The following is an 18,846-nucleotide window of genomic DNA, read 5'->3' on the forward strand; positions in this document are numbered from 1 at the left end:
AATTCCAGACTAACATAAAGATTATTCAAACAAAGGAGGTTGAAATGTAAAAGTATGTAAAAAATTCCTAAAACTCTTATTTTAAATTTGGTAAGTTTAATTTGATACCAAATATCAAGTGTTGACCTTATTTCCTATATTTTCTCTGGATGGTATTTCAATTTATTTTATAATTGCAATGATTCTGCTCCTCAAATTCCAGGGCATGGACTGCAATCAATATCTGCCAACATCAAATTCAAGAAAATCTAAAAATTTGTTAACTCACTTGTACAGTATATACCGTATAACATTTAAATACAACATGAAAAATAATAGGATTTCCTCGAATTTTCCAAAATGTTTGAGATCATTCTCAACATCCCAGGCAATTTCCTTGAATATACTCAGATCACTCAACAAAAATATTCTAAGAAAATTTTTATATAGCCTAGAAATCTGGAGAACATTCTCAGAATATTCTGGAAAAGTAATCTGGAATACTAATGGTATATTCTGAACATATTAAGTTTAAATTATTAATTTTGCCAAGTACCACAAAATAACTTGAAAAATACAAAAAACTATGATTTTAGGGTAACAAATGGGAAAACTCAATTTTTAGTCCATTCCCATAGTCAGTATTAAAGTACCGAATATGCACTTAAAATGGACGATAGGGATGCAACGGATGATGGGGTGACAGAGACGACTGACTCAAGTCGTCAATCAATCGTCATTCTTCGCGGAGGTAGCTAACAGCAGAACGAGCAGAACCACTAGCAGAACTGAAACTGAACTGAACTAGTAAGTTATGACTCATGAGTCGACTCGTTGAAGACCAAATACAACTGAGTTGGTTCTTTCTGGCGCATGCGCAGTAGGCTAGTCCAATTCCTGCCCTGAAACGCTCGCCTCACAACTCAACTCACTACTCACTCACTGCACTGCACTCAACCAACCAACACTACATTCACTTCACTTCAACAACGACTCAACTAACTACAACTTTGGTTCCACCTTCCACCCTTAGCAGTGGGCTGTGTTTTGTGAGAATATTTATTTTAGAATTGAGTATAATAACTTAATAATAATAATTAGATGATGTATTTATGTTTATAAAATTAAATAAGGTCAATTCGCCTACTCCTCAGTATCTAGGCCTATGATGTTTTTTATTTTTGTCGACACTAAAACTTTGCCTTACTTGTTGTTTTAGTTATTTAACTTCAGTTCTTGGTTGGTATGGCTGAAGAAGATTTGCAAAACTACAAACTTCAACTACAGCAGGTAAAAGGCTGTAATTGATTCAAATCATAGAATCAAACAAGGGTAGGCCTACATGTAGTACTAGGCCTACTTGGCTTATAAACTAGACCCCCATTTTTGAGCAATTTATAGAACTTAGCCTACAGTTTTAACTTTTTACAAGATTTACCCTATTGGCTACAAAAACTGTCAAATTATATTGGCTTATCTAGGCCTAATGAAAATATAGGCCTATTTTTAAAATTTTGCAAAACTTCAATAAGTTTAGCTTAAGTTATCCAACTCCATTGGGGTTATTTAACCCTTAGAGTGCCAGGCGAGAAATAAAAGTAACGCTCAAAAAATGCCGATGATTTTTCCTGAAGGTCGCGCTAAGAATGCCGAGCGCGATCTGGCGATTTTTAGGTTAAAATTTCGTTAAAATCGAATTTTCGATATTTCGACCAACGAAAATCGATGTATCGCATCTTAGTAACTTTTGACTCAATGTTAATATATGGGTTAAAAGAATCCGAGTATCCATTCGGTTGTTATGACAACTGTTCGATCATTACGAAACGTCCGGTCAGCCGGACGTTGGCACTTTTGGCTCGTTCTAAAAACGTCCGGTCGGCCGGACGTCGGCACTTTTGGCTCGTTTTAAAAACGTCCGGTTCCCCGGACGTTGGCACTCAAAGGGTTAAGTTAGGCCTATTGTTTTGGACACTCGGCCTAAAGTTATCAGTTGTTACCATAATAATACAATGGAGTCAAATATGAAACTTGTGGCTGCACTTAAGATTAGGTCCTACACTCATTCGAATGAATATATCGATCGATAACTTATATCAATTATTCGATTATAATCGATAGGCCTAATCTCAATTATTTTCATTCCATTAAAATCATTTTAGATGATACTTATATCAGCTGTAATTTATTCAAGTTAAGTTATTTTATCTTAAATTAGAAAATAGATAACTTAGGCCTACAAATGATAAATAAAAGGATACGGTATTTAATAATTCAAACTATTTTACAATTTATTGAATTATAAAGATTTTGGAACTGAACCTAGTTCCTGCATCCATTTAGCCTAATGTAGTTTTCTGTGTGATACTGTAAAACATTTTGACTAAATTCAAGATAGCCTAATTCATTTTACAGTTAGTTGAAAATAACTAATACAAACAAAAACAATAAAATAAACAAAAATGTAAACATTTAAGTTAACTTACAATAAAAACAACAGAATAATCGAAATATACAATTCAGAGGATACACGTCCGGTAACCAGACGTGGCTTAGGCTTCCGGTAGTGACGTCACCGGGTTGTGGGGTCCCGGAACGCCATTACCACAACGATACGATGTTCGGCCAGCGTTGTTCGTGGTGTAGGGGATTGAGTGCTCGGCTGATATCCAAGAGGTCCCTGGTTCGAAACCCATCGGTTTCTTTAACTTTTTGTCACAGATTTTGCTTTTAATGTAATTTCTTCTTAACTGTACATCTTTTGTTAGAATTTTTGGCATTTATAATTTTATTTTATGAAGAGAATTGAACCTTCATTTGATTTTTTTCATTATCAGCAAGTTTGGTTGGTTAGGTTAGGTTATGACAGTAACTGCCGGACGCCTAATCCACATCCTGTTACCGGACGCGTATCTTCTGCATAAATGAATATAAGTTTTGACTAACTACAAACTAAGTACCTACAATAAAGTGCAGCCAAACTTTTTCCTAAAATGTAAGTTATCTCCTCTTTAACTTACAGTGGAACTTGATGGTTTGAACATCAAGGGACCAGAAATTCATTCTGTTCCTTTCACAAGAACATTTATTAGGCTAAGAAAAGTAGGCTCCCGATATACTGTTCAAAACTTGAAAAAAGAGCTTGACAATTTAAAGGCTAGCCTGCACTAATTTTTCATTGAAAACTTTGATCAAATGCAAACACAACCAAGTTCTTCTGTAAATTTGAGGTTTGAACTAATTTACCGGTACCGAAATAAGTTTATTTAAAATAATGCCCAAGTTAGGCTAAGTTACCTTGAGTGAGGTGGAAGAACAAATAGGAACTTAACTAACTTACAGTAGCCTAAATAAAGAAGAATTCACCCAACCAAAGCCAAAATTGATTGTAGGCCTAACAGATTAAGTGAGATTTGCATTTTGACTTCAGCGAAGCTAAAGTATTCCAAACCAACCGAAACCATAAATATTCTGCATTGCCTACTCTTGTTACAGTGAAGCCTTGTCTATATCTTATCTTTGTAACAATTTTAGACCATCTTATCCGAATTCAACACTTATATTTAACTCATCTAAATAACCAAATGTAGAAAATATTCCATTAAGTTAGGTACCTACCTTTAGATTTTTATTCTAGGTAAGATTAATGTAATGTTGTACATTTCTCCTTTTAGGTGGAAGCAGCTTTAACAACTGACCCAGATAATGAAGAACTTCACAAACTAAAAACAGATCTTGAGGAGGTTATTCAGTTAACTCTTGAACTCATAAAGACCCAGTTGCTCGAGGAACAAAAACTAAAAGGTAGGCCTACTTAAGTCTCTTCTCTCATGAGTTATGCTTTACACGACTGATTTCAATGAATGCAAAACTTACATGAAGCTAAATGCCCATGTTACAAATTTAATCTGGGATTTTAAAATTTTGGCTAATTCCCGAAGTGATCACTGTAGCAAAGGCACTGCATTCACTGACGCAGAGCAGAGTCAATGGGACCCACAGTGTGAGTGGGACAGAGAATCGGCGTAGAGAGTGAAGGGAGAGAGCAAAAGGCTAGGCCAAGCGGCGGCTACAATAAAGTTCATTTCGGCAGCAAAATACAGTCCAACTGTTCTCTAAAAGCATTTTGCTACTTAAAAGATTTGTATTCAAGTTGCTGATTTTAAGTAAACTATGTGGAAAACAAGCATAACACACGGTGACATGGAGCTGGACCTTGAGGCAAATAGCGCAATACACTTTTAACTTCATGTTAATACTTACATTATTGGTACCGTTACCTTAATATTGAAATGAAATGTGTTTATTGTCTTGTGAATTTATACAAATTATTGACAATGTCCGAAAACTGCTAAAACTAGCATAGTCAGTTAATTAATACAATATACAATATTTACAAGAATACTACTCGCTCACTGGCGCGCTACTCCGCAAGTGGGGGCGCGGTAGGAGAGAGGTCTGACGTCACTACACCGCGCTCTCTCGCCCTCCCCCAGGCCCCCAGTTCTCACGTGTTGATAGCTGAGCCGCCTCGCGCCGGCCTAGTGATTGTTGCTGTTAGCAGTGTTGGCTGGTATTACAACTCAGTTAAAAGTGTGTTTTTGTTTTACTCAGTTTTACTGCAACGCTTTTAATCGGCCATGTTATGTTCACCTCAGTTAATAAGTCTGTTAGCTTTAATTTTTTTTAGGAATTTTGAGTTCGTTTTTAGACAGTGTGGTTGGTGTGTTATCAGTTAGGAATATAGACTATACTTATTCATTTGCAAACTCCACGTTTATCATCATGTCTTATACAAAGTGTTCCTACAGAAGTTGTTCGAACAGTTCCGCAAAAATTATTATTATTATTATTATTATTATTAAATTATTATTCCGCAATATAGTTAGGTTATAGTTCACTGATAAATTGTATGTCCACATATTCAGAGTACTCGCTATCTCGAGAAAGTAAAGTTAGCACGATAACTCGAGCAAAAATGATTTGATTATGATGAAATTTGGTACAAACGTGTAAACCTACATTTATTCTAACAAGTTCGCGAACCAGCATGATCGGACTATGGGAACGGGGGTTTATGGGGGGGGGGTCTTATGGGGTAAAAATTGGTTTTTCCTATACTATTTCACCATACATATACATTTTTATTAATTAGATCGGTAAATAGTTTGAAGTTCCAACAAAACAGTCATCAAGTAGGATTAACCAAGAAGCTCTGTGCCGATTTTCAAAATTTGAGCACAACTTTAAGCACACCAAAACGCGAAATTATTGAAGTCATGCGTCGAGAGGACAATTGTTGTTTTTAACAGAATATACTTTTGACCTTCCGGCACTGTTGACTCAGCGAAACTGAACTTATATTTTATCGTATTTCATCATATTAAAACTGCTGTTGTATTAGGTCAAATTCCCAATGTGTCAATCGCTTTAACATAGACTATGTTTTTAGCACGGACTGTATTATTTGACTTACTGGGATTTTTGATCTACAGACACTGCAAACATTGTAGTTTTTGACCTATCGGCACAAGTATAAATTATTTGACCTTCCGGCACTGTTGACTTTCTGCAACGCGTCCCTCAGATATGGTAAAAATCTAAAATTTGAAATTTTAATTAGGGCACCTTACTCATTGTTTGAAAACTCGGATTGAAGTTTTTAGGAGCAGAAATATCTAGGGTTTTAAGGGTTTTTGGTGTTTGGCAATCTTTCTGTTTAATCATCGGGTGTACTCCTACATAGGCCTATTAAGTTAAACTACCTTAAAACAATGGAACTCTAGAGGCTATAGCAAAAAGTGGCAGTAGTATCATTGATTTCAAAGGTACGAGGCTTGTCTGTAAATTTGTGTCTCCAACAACCTTTTGTCACATGAAGTGGGATTATTCAAATCCGACACCAGCGCCGTGTTCTTTACCACTACTGTCCTAGCTGGATTCTACCCTTAAGTGATGATGTTGTGACTGTTCAGACGTATTTAGAGTGGTAATTCACAGCCGGATTAATGGGTAATAGTTTAATACAAATGTCTCGTATTTAGGTACTTCAATGTAAAATGATTTGTGTTAGTTTTTCCTGACTCACTACAGAGTTAGCTAATATATGCTTATTGTATAAGGCACAATAATTATTTGTTGTCAATTTGTATTATTTCAGATTCAGCAGAAGGGGAAATCGAGGACTCTATTTTGGAAGCAGCAACATCGCATAAATCCAAACACGAATGGATAGTTGGAGACCGCTGCCTCGCCTTGTGGACACAGGACGGCCAGTGAGTTTCTCTTTAGCATGAGTTACTCTCTTTGTATCCCTAATTTTACACAGATTAGTTACAAACACTTAAAATCTTTACACTCAAATAAAGAACTATATGGAGAGGACACAGCTAACTCATCTGAAGAAAGGTTACAGACAAGCAACAGCAAAAATAAATTATGTACTCACAAAAGACTTGTTATATACCGCCTCTTTCAGAGGCTTCTTCAGAAGTAGATGAAAGTTACAAAGATAACCAAACCAGGTTGTATTTGTAACTACACATCTAGGTACTTGCAAAATTTCAAGTATTTTGTGTGTAGGTACATATTTGTGCTGTGGCTTGTCTGCAACCTTTCCTTTGGTGAGTTAGCTGTGTCCTCTAAATCCTATATAATTCTTTAATCCAAGCTAAATGCTTTTTCCTAAAATATAAACTCAAAATAATCTAATACTTACATGTTTTAAATCGTAAAGTACAGTATTACAGTTTTGATTATCTAATCGTCGGTCATCCAATCTTCTTCTGTATAAATTTGATTCTTCCTACAAATGATCAAATACTCTAATATTGCAACCTATTTCTGTATGATATAGAATGACTGTATACTCACAGATACATAGCACACTAGCAGGTGCTTTGATACAAACCCTTTTGTCACCCTTGACTGTATTTGTTTATTGTTTTGATGTACTGCATACTACTCAACTCATCAAATCCTCATACCTACATGTCTCTCTGCCTCTGCTACTTCTCATGTCTTAGTACCAGTGAGAACAGAGCCCTGTGGTTGAGTGGTTTTGTGTTGCTTGATCTTACGTTTTACTCTACAAAGTAGTGGGTGTGTGCTCGCTTTGTAAGTTATTTTTCATTTATGACCTTAATTAAGTTTTGACAAGGGGGAAATTTAATTGAATCAAAGGCCCCTTTTGAAATTTAATTACTGTACCATGCAGTATTTTCACATTATCCTGTTGGAGTTACAACATCATCCAATTTACTTATTACCTGTTTTATAAAATCATATGTTATATATCTAGTTTTGTTATGATTATAAGTAAATAAAAGTTATTATTGTGTGAGTGTTATTAAAGAATAGTTGATTCAATTTTAACAGATTATGAGACTTAATTAAGTGAGGAATATGGAAAGAAATATGAGTAATCACATTGAACTTTTGAACAGAAATAATTATGACACATGGAAAATGCAGATGGAAGCAGTTTTAGTTAAAAATGATTTATTTGGGTATGTGTTAGGAACCATTAAAAGGCCTCTAGAAGAAGGTGAAAGAATGACTGCTTGGCTAATCACTGATGCAAAGGCAAAGGCAGATATAATCCTCTCTATCAGCCCAAGCGAATTAAAGCAAGTGAAAGGATGTGACACTTCAGCAGAGATATGGGAAAAATTAAAAGGCATTTATGATTCCAGTGGACCAGCAAGGAAAGCCTTTTTGTTAAAGAAGCTAATTTTGGCAAAACTGACCCCTGATTATGATGTCAGAGATTACATGAATATGTTTTTTGATGTAGTGGACAAATTAAAAGGAATGGACATCGATATTAATGAGGATCTTTTGACAATTATTCTTTTGAATTCCCTGTCAGATGAATTTGAAAACTTTAGAATTGCTATTGAAACTAGAGATGCACTGCCTTCTCCTGAAACTTTGAAAATAAAAATTGTAGAAGAGTGGGAAGCGAGAAAAGAACATGGTAAGAAAGAGAGTAGTGAAGCTCTGCTGGGAAAATTTCAGAATAAAGTTAGATTTCAACCAGGGAGATTTTCAAAAGACTCTTATAGAAATAGAACGGAATCAGTTGATTTTCCGTTTCGATGCTTTATATGTAAAGCGATCGGGCATAAAGCAAAATTTTGTCCCAAAGCAAATAAAGATCAACAAAACGTAGCGATTGCTAAGCTAGAAGAAGTAGGACTTAATTCTTCTGTACAAGATGACTGTTATTTTGGAAACTTGTCAATGAAAGATATACAGTGGTGTTTGGACAGTGGATGCACTTCACATATGACTCATGTGAACAGTAAATTTACCAAGTACAAGCCTGTAAATGGAAGAAGTATATCTCTTGCCAACAATTCATCAACTGATGCAAGAGGGGTTGGAACAGTTAATATGAACATTTTAAATGGGAGTACAAATCTAAGCGTTAATTTGTATGACACTTTGTATGTACCAGAACTTCGAACAAATCTGATGTCTGTAGCTAAAATTACTGACCATGGGTATCAAGTTTTGTTTAAAAAAGATGCTGCTTTGATAATAGATCAGAATGGACAGACAAAGATCCATGCGAATAGGTTAAATGGACTTTATTACGTACAAGAGAGTAGTGAAGAAATGAATATAAGCTGTGAAAAATCAAGTCTATTGTCTTGGCACCAACATTTTGGACACTTGAACTTTGGAGACTTGAAAAGAATAATCAATTTAAATATGGTTAAAGGTATTAAAGTGAACACAAAAGAGCTTATTCCACAATGCGAGGTGTGTATTCAAGGAAAATTTACAAAAAGACCCTTTCCTAAAAGTGAAAGAACATCTGAAGTGCTGGACATTATTCACTCTGACATCTGTGGACCAATGAAAACTGAGTCACATGGAAAATCTCAATATTTCATTACTTTTATTGATGATAGCTCAAGATGGGTTGAAGTTTACTTTTTGAAGAAGAAAAGTGATGCATTAGATTCTTTCAAAAGGTACAAGAACAAAGTAGAAAATTTTACAGGAAGAAAAATTAAATATCTTCAAACAGACAATGGAGGAGAGTATGTTAACAGAGAGTTCGATGGATTTTTGAATTGTAATGGTATTCAGAGAAGATTAACATGTAGCGGAACGCCTCAACAAAACGGAGTGGCTGAACGGATGAATCGTACATTAAACGACATGGCAAGATGTTTGCTCATTGAAGCAAATCTTCCTCAAACGTTTTGGGCAGAGGCAGTTGCAACAGCAGCTCATGTTAGGAATAGATGCCCATCAGATGCAATCAATGGTGTATTACCATATCATAGATGGTATAGGAAAATTCCAAATGTTTCATATCTAAAAAAGTTTGGTTGTAAAGGTTTTATCCTAGACAAGACAAATGACAAGTTTCAATCAAGAGCAAAAGAAGGGATATTTGTTGGTTACTCAGATGTATCAAAGGGCTGGAGGATGTGGTTACCCGAAGATAGAAAAATCATTACATCTCGAGATGTAGTTTTTGACACATCTTCCTTTCCACATGTCGATGCAAATCATACTAATTCAAGCTTTAGGGTATTGCCTGTAGACAGTTTACTCCAAAGACATGAAAAGGTCGAAGAAAATCAAAGAAGTGTTCAAGTTGATCAACCAAAAGGTACTGATGAGAAAAATGTACTTGATGATAGGCAAACATTAACAAATGAAACTAAAGAACATATGTCAAATGAAATGGAAGAGTTTGAACATGACGAGCCATATATGATTGATGGGGATAATAATGGAGATGATCATCAGAATAATGATATTAACTTGAAAGTAAGAAAATCTGAAAGAAAAACAAAAGGTGTTCCTCCTAACAGACTATCATTAATAGCTCAAGGAAATGTGATTGAGCCAAAATCTTGGAAACAGTTGGAGAAATTGCCTGAACCTGAGAAAAAACAATGGGTTGTAGCAGCTCAAGAAGAAATGGAAGCCTTATTAAAAAATGATACATGGGAACTTGTAGATTTACCTCCACAGAAAACAGCAGTTGGATGTAAATGGATATTTAAAGCAAAGTATGGAGATGACGGTATGGTTGAGCGCTACAAGGCACGTTTAGTAGCCAAAGGTTACTCACAGAAATATGGAGAAGACTATGATGAAATATTTGCTCCTGTTGTTAATTCAACAACAGTAAGAATTTTACTAACCATAGCAGCGACAAAAGATCTGACTGTGCATCATTTTGATGTAAAAACAGCCTTTTTAAATGGAAAGTTAGAAGAAGAAATATATATGCAACAGGCCGAAGGTTTTGTGAAATCTGATAATGAAGATAAAGTTTATAAATTAAAGAAATCAATTTATGGGCTAAAACAAGCAGCTCGGGCCTGGAATGAAACACTAAATACAACAATGATGAGCATGGGATTTGAAAAAAGCAATTCTGACCCTTGTTTATATACGAGTAATACTGATGGAAATTATACATACGTAGTGGTTCATGTTGATGACATTTTGTGTGTTGGATCAATTGAAAATGTCAAGAAAACATTTCAAAAACTGACACAATGCTTTGAAATGAAAGACTTAGGAGTTGTTCACAACTACTTAGGAATTGAAATTGATAAGATGGATGGAGACTTTTACATTCACCAAAGAAGAAAAATAAATAAAGTCATAATTGAACAAGGGCTGGAAAACAGTAAACCAGCAAGAACACCAATGGAAGTTGGATTTATCAACTCAACAGCTATGTCACCAGATCTGCCGGATAACAAAATGTACAGAAAGGCAATAGGATCACTTCTTTATCTTGCTGTGACATCAAGACCGGATATTTTGTCAGCTGTTGGAATTCTAGCTAGAAGAGTTGAAAAACCCACCCAAAGTGATTGGAATGCTGTAAAGCGAATAATAAGATATCTGAAAAGTATCATTGACAAGAAATTAAAATTAGGGGTGGAAAAAGAATTGAAATTGTCATGCTATGTAGATGCTGATTGGGGGGGTGACTTAGCAGATAGAAAATCAATCAGCGGAATGATGTACAAGTTAGGAAACAGCACTATAAACTGGATTAGCAAAAAACAGACCAATGTCACTCTTTCTTCAACAGAAGCTGAATTCATGGCCGCAAGTTTAGCCACTCAAGAAGTAGTGTGGTTAAGACTATTGTTGAAAGATATGGGCTTCCCCCAAGAAAATCCTACAGTAATATTTGAAGACAATCAGAGCTGTATCAAGTTTATTGAAAATGAAAAGATGAGTGCTAGAATAAAACATTTAGATATTCGAAAACATTACGTCCGAGAAATGATAAATAAGAACGAAGTATTTCTGGAATACTGTCCAAGTGAAAATAATCAAGCGGACCTTTTAACAAAGCCACTTCTAGGGCAAGTGTTTAAAAGATCACTCTTTTACCTAGGACTTTACTAGGCATGATGTTGAGAGGGTGTGTTGGAGTTACAACATCATCCAATTTACTTATTACCTGTTTTATAAAATCATATGTTATATATCTAGTTTTGTTATGATTATAAGTAAATAAAAGTTATTATTGTGTGAGTGTTATTAAAGAATAGTTGATTCAATTTTAACATATCCAACCAAGTTGGCCAGTTTCTAGGTCGGTTGATTGGGATTCTACAGTGTATTTGTAGTCTGTTTATTGTGCTTTTCTAAACATTCGTAAGGTTTTAGTGCATTTTTCTACAGGTATAGGGTGTCCTTGTTTTTTAATTTGGGTGTAAAAGGTAAGTTTTAGATTGATTGTGGACAAAAACCGGTACTTTGGTATTATACGGAGGCCACATATTTTACAGCACCCTGCAGCGGTTATGATAGGCTGGGTTATCATAAATATGTTTGTAGGGATCTCCTTGTTTCATTATGAATCAAACGATACCAGATGAGTGATACTTTCTATTTATGATAACCCAACCTAACATAACCGCCGCAGCGCGTTGTATTAGAGTGGCCTCCGTATAATAGCAAAGTACCCATAAACCACTACCTTACTTTAACTTGAAAAAAAGACACTGATCCCCTTTTTACTATGAGATTTGATAACCAATCCTTTTCTCGTATAAGTAGAGCCTATTATATTTTATTCTGTGATAAAAAGTATTAGTAGACCCATTACATAGGTAAGAAATGTAAAACCTTAAGCATGTATTTCAATTCTATAACATTGTACATAGGTACTATGAAGCCACAATTGAAAGCATCGATGGAGAAGAGGTGTCGGTGATCTTTGACCAGTACAAGAGTGCGCAAGTGTCCACATTGGAGTTCATAAAAGAATTACCTCATCAAGAAGGAAGCTTAAAACACAAGTATGTCATTTTTTGCAATCTACATTAACTATATCTTTAATTATACCTACAGTATTACTATAATGTAGATAGAAGCGGGGCTGACCTTATAGTCAGAATGTTGTACTTGACTGTTAAATCAGTGAATAATCAATGTGGATTTAATTCTGTGATAAGGATCCGTTCATATTGAATTGGATCTGACATACCAGTACATAAAAAACTGATTTTTATAACACCTTTATACCCATGAAGATAATTTTTTCCCAATAATTATTGTGTGTGTGGAGATCAGTCCACAATAATTTAAATATCCTGCCACGTTCAAGCCATGATACACTACCTAGGACATTATGGTCGCCCATGCGCACGGAGGAGACTAGGGGAGCACGACGCCAACACTGGCTGTTGTGTCTCTGCTGTCAACCCAGAAGGATGCCTTGCTAAAGACGTGGGAAATGGGGGTATGGCCCCCATGGAGGTACCGTGTTAGACAATAGTTTTACTTAATTTCATTAGGCCTAATAGCTATTTTCGGATCATGTAGTCAAAATCACTCATTTCATTTATTCTGTCAGCTCATACATCCTAATGGTAAACCTTATAACTGTTTAAGTGCTATTTAATATCATAGAACCATAGTAAACAAAATTTAATATAGACCGTCAGCTGTGCTGCGGTTATCATATGTTCTGGCGCACACCCCTGGGAGTGCCATGTAGTTACGGCGTACGCGCTACGTAACTATACGGTGCTCCCAGTGGTGAGTGCCAGAACCTATTGTAACCGTAGCACGGCTGACAGTCAATATTTAATTTTTTTTTTCTATGATAGAACCAACTTGTGTAGTTGAAACAGCTGACAAAATTCTTTTATTCCTTTTAAGTGTGAATACTCATAAGGTTAAAATGGTAAACTCCAGAGCCACTGGGGGGGAGCCCGGATGGATTTTTGGATAATAATGTGTCTATATGTCGAGCTGTCATCACACCAAATTTCAGCCCAATCCAACCAGTATTTTTTTGCGTTTACTTGTCTCTAACATCCATCTATCCATCCATCCATACATCCAAACTTTCTCACTTAATATATTAGTAGGATGAACAGTTGTTCAAACAAGCTTGTTCAAATAAACCTGTTGTTAATTAATAGACCATTTTTAGAAAGTAATCCTTTAGTAGAATTTACACACTTATTGCATAACTTAATTTTTTTAGAAAACAACCTATTTCAAAAGTTAGAGAATATCAGAAGAAAAAGAAACAGAAGAAGTTACAAAGATATAAACAATTAGAAGAGGAAAGAGAGCAAGAAAAGAACAAATGGCTGGCATTCAGTCATAAGGTAAGAATGTAATTTTATGCTTTTAAAATCTAGAAAGATCCACCTTAGTGTTTTGTTTCAAGTAATGTAGTGTGTATTGGCTGATCATAATTCTAATAATAGACTAGGCTTACTGTGTTTAAAGTTTTTAAGACGATTAAAAAGTGTTAAACATGTTTGTTGTGTCATTTTTTTTCTTTAAAAATACAATGTTATTTGAAAAAAAAAGGTTACATCAAAATAACATGATAATAATTTTTCATTTGCTATGTGTTGTTTAAAGATATATTTTATAAGTATTTGACTTCATAACAAGGTACTGTAACCCTAACCTCAAAATCTATGCGACCTCTGTGTTATCCGAGATTCTTGGTAACAGAGGTTAGTCTCGATCCCGGGGTAGCGGATTTTTATCCCCCTGGAATTTTACCCCCTGGGCAAACGTGACGTCACAAACCAGGGGGTAAAATTCCGGCCGCGAACTTTTGAGTTCCGCGACATCAGCTCGATGGATTAAACGCGGAATTAAACATATATTTTCATGGTTGTGAATTTAATCAGAACACATCAAATTATAAAAATCTAGAGTGTACGGCCCGGAATTTTACCCCCCGGAATTTTACCCCCCGGAATTTTACCCCCGGAATTTTACCCCCCGGAACTTTACCCCCGGAATTTTACCCCCCGGAATTTTACCCCCTGGCCAGATATAAATTAGTGAGAATGATTAATTATCGTCATTCAGTTTTAATTTAATGGTAAACATTTTATTATTAGTAGCCTATCTAAATTTATATGTAACATTAACTAATCGAACAGGGTTTTAATATTAATTTTGAGATTCGAGTGTCAGGATTTGATCTTTGAATCCAACTGTTGGTTAATATGATCAAAATAAACAGCGAATTCTGTTTACTTAGTTGAGATTACAAAATAAATAAATAAAGATAGGCTACTAAATAATGAAATGTTTACAATTAATTAAAAACAGAAATAAGGAAATCAATCATTCAATTTCTAAAATCAGCCAGGGGGTAAAATTCCGGGGGGTAAAATTCCGGGGGTAAAAATCCGGCCGGTACATCTTCAGTTGCCTAAACGCTAGTTATATGGACAGGGGGTAAAATTCCGGTTTTTATCGCTAATCTAATTAATCACGCTCTGACTATTTTCATTAACTTCCAAATTCGCGGGGGTAAAATTCCGGCCGCGAACAAACTTTTGGCCACTCAGGTTTCTACGTCATAGTGACGTCAGCTTTGCCCAGGGGGTAAAATTCCAGGGGGATAAAATTCCGGCGACCCTCGATCCCAACAACCTCGGATAATCGGGAGAGTACCGTAGTGTAATTTTCTAACATATTTATGGAGACATTTTAGTGAAATGATAATCAGGCAAATGGAAATTCCCTTAGTTTGCAGGTTTGCTGCGGTAGGGGTATTTTATTACTGTTTACAAAATTATATCTATAAAATAATTCTCATAACACTCAGGATAAGAGCCTAGGTTGATACACCAATGATTATAGAATCTTACTTCTTATATCCATGAATAATTTCTTTTGCAATGACTTATTCCTTGTAAAATATTATTACAGCAGTTTAGGAAAATTAGAACAGACTTTGTATAGAACCTTTTGTATCCAATAGTCAATGATAGAACATAAAAAATAACGAAACTGAATGAATCCTATACTAATAATTAGGGATGGACGAGATTGGATTTTTAGTTCGAGACGAGACGAGACGAGATTTTTTATTTCTCATAAAATTTCGAGACGAGATCGAGACGGGATTTCCCTTCTCATACACAACGGGAAATGCACGTTCAAAATTTTTACCTGATTTTGTAACATTGTTAGATGACTGTTTAAATACAAAAATAATGATAATAGGCAAGAATATTTACAATCTTTTATTAAAAAACATCAGCATAACATTTTTTTATTAATCACGCCTAACTTATTAAAAATGCCTACGATTAGGAAACATAGTGATATCAGTTAGGATAGAGTTCAACTCATCCCAAAATAAAATAAATCATAAAATAAAAGCAATATTAATTTTTATAAAATAGTTACTTGTTTTGACTTTTTATAGTAATAAAACATTCCTTACACTGCTTACACTTAACAAAACTTCTCAAATGTTATTAAAGTAATATTATTCAAATAAAAAGTAATATTTACATTTAAAGAATTAATTAAATAAGAACGCCTTCGCAAAGGAAACGCTACTACAACACGCTCCTGTATTGCGGGTATTGCATTGACTTTCTGCAGGCGTTTTTAATTTTTTTTTTTTTTAATTCTCGTCTCGATAAAAATCTCGGCCAAAAAGAAATCTCGTCTCGTGTAACGAGATTTAAAATTTCCCGAAAACTTCCCGAAATTTCGAGACTTGACCATCCCTACTAATAATGTTAACATATGGTTTGAAAGTTCCATTTAAGTAATATTTACAACCGGATGAGTGGCATCATTTTTACTTTCTCCCCCTATACTTAGTATAGCCTATGGAGAAAGTATTGTTTTCGTCAACATTTTTGAGTTTGAGTTTAGAGTGGATATATCCGTTTTGCATCCCCCTGAACCCAAAAAAGTGGTTTTCGAAGTGATGTCCGTGTGTGTGTGTGGATGTGAACCAACGATCACATGAGACCAATAGTTGGAGCACGTTGGCCGCAACGTGAAGCCAGTATTTTTCACTAATCTTCACCAAAATGGTGGCTTCCGGCTGTGATGAGCCCTATTAGCGGGTGCAACTAATTAAATGTTGGTTTATATGAATGATTTCTGTGAAAATACGCCTTTGTATTATAAATATTTCTATTTATACAATGACCTTCAAAATACATTTTTTTCTTTCTAGGGTTTGCTGTTTCTTAAAAAAAGTTAGTTTACATAATTAACAACAAAACCTTTTGGGCAAAAGACAAATTCTGAAACGCTACAAATTAATTTATAATATACGCATCTATATCGTATTAAAGTTTGATAAAGTTCTGGCATTTGGTTTACAATGTACGAATGTTCAAAATCACAAGACAGTTTCTGAAACTCTTTATACGACTCTCCTTTATCTGCTGACTGTCATGTTAATTTTTGTGAAAGAGCTAAAAAATATTAATTTTTAGATGAGTACAAAGAATAAAACGAAGAACATTTATATGTTCTCCGTGTTTTTCTAATTAGCTTAGTAACTTTTCTGTATAGCTACAAACTTGAGTATCTATCTAAACTGTATTACAAGTGAGGTTGTAGGCGGAATCCGCCCGCAAGTCGCAACGTGACGCGGTGGGTAGCCCCTATAGTACAATTTAAATTACAACTAAACTACACCAGCTAAAAATTTAAAAATTATGGTAAAATAAATTCAACTCTCTAGCTACAAAATCCTGTTTTTTAACTTACCTGACCAAAAAATAAAAAAGTAGCAGCCAACAAACTTTTTCATGTCATATTTTAACTCATTTAAAAGTACTGACTTTATTTGATGATTAAAAAAAACTGGCAAAATTACATATAATATAATTCAAAATTAGTCCTTAAGGAATCAAAATTCAAGTGAGCAATGATCAGACCATGTGTTCAACAATAGACCCATGTGAACATTGAGATAGTGACTCTGAAGAGAGAAGGAAGCCATAATTAAAATTGTTAAAGAAGAAGCCAAGATTTCATCTAAGTTAAATTAATTAATCTCATCAAGAAAATCAAATTGATGTAATTTATCACAGTTAACCTCAAGAGAACTCAATTTTAACGTTAGATTCCAAAATTAAGTACAAACTTTTTAATTTAATTTCAACTCGCCTATTAACTTAGTAAATTCAGTGCACATTCGGACTTATTTTTTGGACAACCTCAAAATTTGATTTTCATTGTTGGAATGTAAGTAAAACACATTAATTATTTAATTCATCAAATGTTTGCTTTCAAGCCAGCACGACACCCTACCCTGAGATAGAGCCCATTTAAAAGAGACTATTGTGAATTTGAACCTAACAGGCATAAATTTCAAACTAATCTTCCACTTTATTGTAAGCTTACATTCCATCATCAGTCCTTTCATTGTAGCCTTTTAAATTTTGTTACCTGTCTGTTAATCTTGTTTCAATAAAATACCTTTTTGTATATCGTTCTGTTATTAAACATACAATAGGCCTAGCCTAAAAGGAATATTTTGTGGAGAGTTTACAGTTCATTCGTTTTTGTGTTCAGTTTGAACAAACAAACTGACATACAATAAAACCCCTTATATCCGACCTCGGAATAACCGACTCCTCAGGATATCCTTGTTTATTTTAATTTAAACTCACCTATTAACTTAGTAAATTCATTGCACATTCGGACTTACCTTTTGGACAACCTCATAATACCCACCCAGGTCTACTTGTTTCATGTCTGGGGGCGATAATGCCGAGGGCGATCGATTAACCGAAAGGCCAATTGCGGATGTTGCCGTAATTGCGGCAGCCGATCACCACTGTGGCCGATAACAGGTGTTGCTGCCGTTGCGGGAGACTATTACCGGAAGTCACGGGGACATCAAGTTACGCCTACAGGTGTTGCCACCATTGCCAGAGAAGATTACCGAAGTCACGTAGACTGCATGTACGCTCACGGGTGATTTCGCAATCTCGAGAGACGATTACCGATGTCGCTGAAACTGCATGATATGCTACTCCCGATATCCGACCTTTTGGCCGTTCCCGTCATGGCTAGATATGAGGGGTTCTACTGTACATGCATAAACTACATATTCTTTATAATATAATAGATAGATACCTATATAACTTTTGAGTAAGTTTGTTGCACTGTTTTTTTTTCAGACAACAAAGAAGGGGATAATCAGGAAGAGTATATTTGCATCACCGGACAATGTAAATGGCCGAGTAGGAATCGGCACTTGCGGAGTTAGTGGCAAGGGTATGACAGAGTTCACATCTGCCGAGAAATGGAGGAAAGGTGTATAAATAAATTGACAACAGCTTTGTATAAGTGTGTAAATTATAATAATACATGTTTTATATAAACTCTACTTCTCTTTTTCTATCCTATTTTTTTCAGAGATCAAAAACCCTGTGGTTTAGCATACATGTAGCCATAGGAAACTTAAAAATGTATTATATTTGCAGGAAAATGCAATTGAAAATTTATTAAGGCATTTTATTTGCCAAATGGTAATATGATTTATGTTTTAGCGAATTTCTCATAGAGGGAATAGGCCACTACCGTCTTAGGTCTCATGGTAAGACC

General features: G+C 35.0%; 1 protein-coding gene across 1 annotated transcript; it reads left to right on the forward strand.

The window, feature by feature from the left end:
- The first annotated feature begins 977 nt into the window (after positions 1-977).
- On the forward strand, positions 978-18,608 carry LOC128991048 (survival of motor neuron-related-splicing factor 30-like). Its single transcript, XM_054413766.1, has 7 exons — positions 978-1,028; positions 1,199-1,269; positions 3,654-3,783; positions 6,140-6,254; positions 12,150-12,284; positions 13,481-13,607; positions 18,420-18,608. The coding sequence occupies exons 2-7, from the start codon at positions 1,225-1,227 to the stop codon at positions 18,561-18,563; spliced, it is 696 nt and encodes a 231-aa protein (XP_054269741.1). The 5' UTR covers positions 978-1,028; positions 1,199-1,224; the 3' UTR covers positions 18,564-18,608.
- Positions 18,609-18,846: the final 238 nt, after the last annotated feature.

Source organism: Macrosteles quadrilineatus, unplaced genomic scaffold (assembly GCF_028750875.1).
Source record: "Macrosteles quadrilineatus isolate MER2022 unplaced genomic scaffold, UCM_ALF_1.0 Scaffold_3__2_contigs__length_128488019, whole genome shotgun sequence".
Classification (NCBI taxonomy): Eukaryota; Metazoa; Arthropoda; class Insecta; order Hemiptera; family Cicadellidae; genus Macrosteles; species Macrosteles quadrilineatus.

Coding starts and splice junctions, on each gene's coding strand:
- LOC128991048 (XM_054413766.1), top strand. CDS start 1,225: ATGGCTGAAGAAGATTTGCAAAACTACAAACTTCAACTACAGCAG. Junction 3,784..6,139: donor CGAGGAACAAAAACTAAAAG/GTAGGCCTACTT, acceptor GTATTATTTCAG/ATTCAGCAGAAGGGGAAATC. Junction 6,255..12,149: donor TTGTGGACACAGGACGGCCA/GTGAGTTTCTCT, acceptor CATTGTACATAG/GTACTATGAAGCCACAATTG.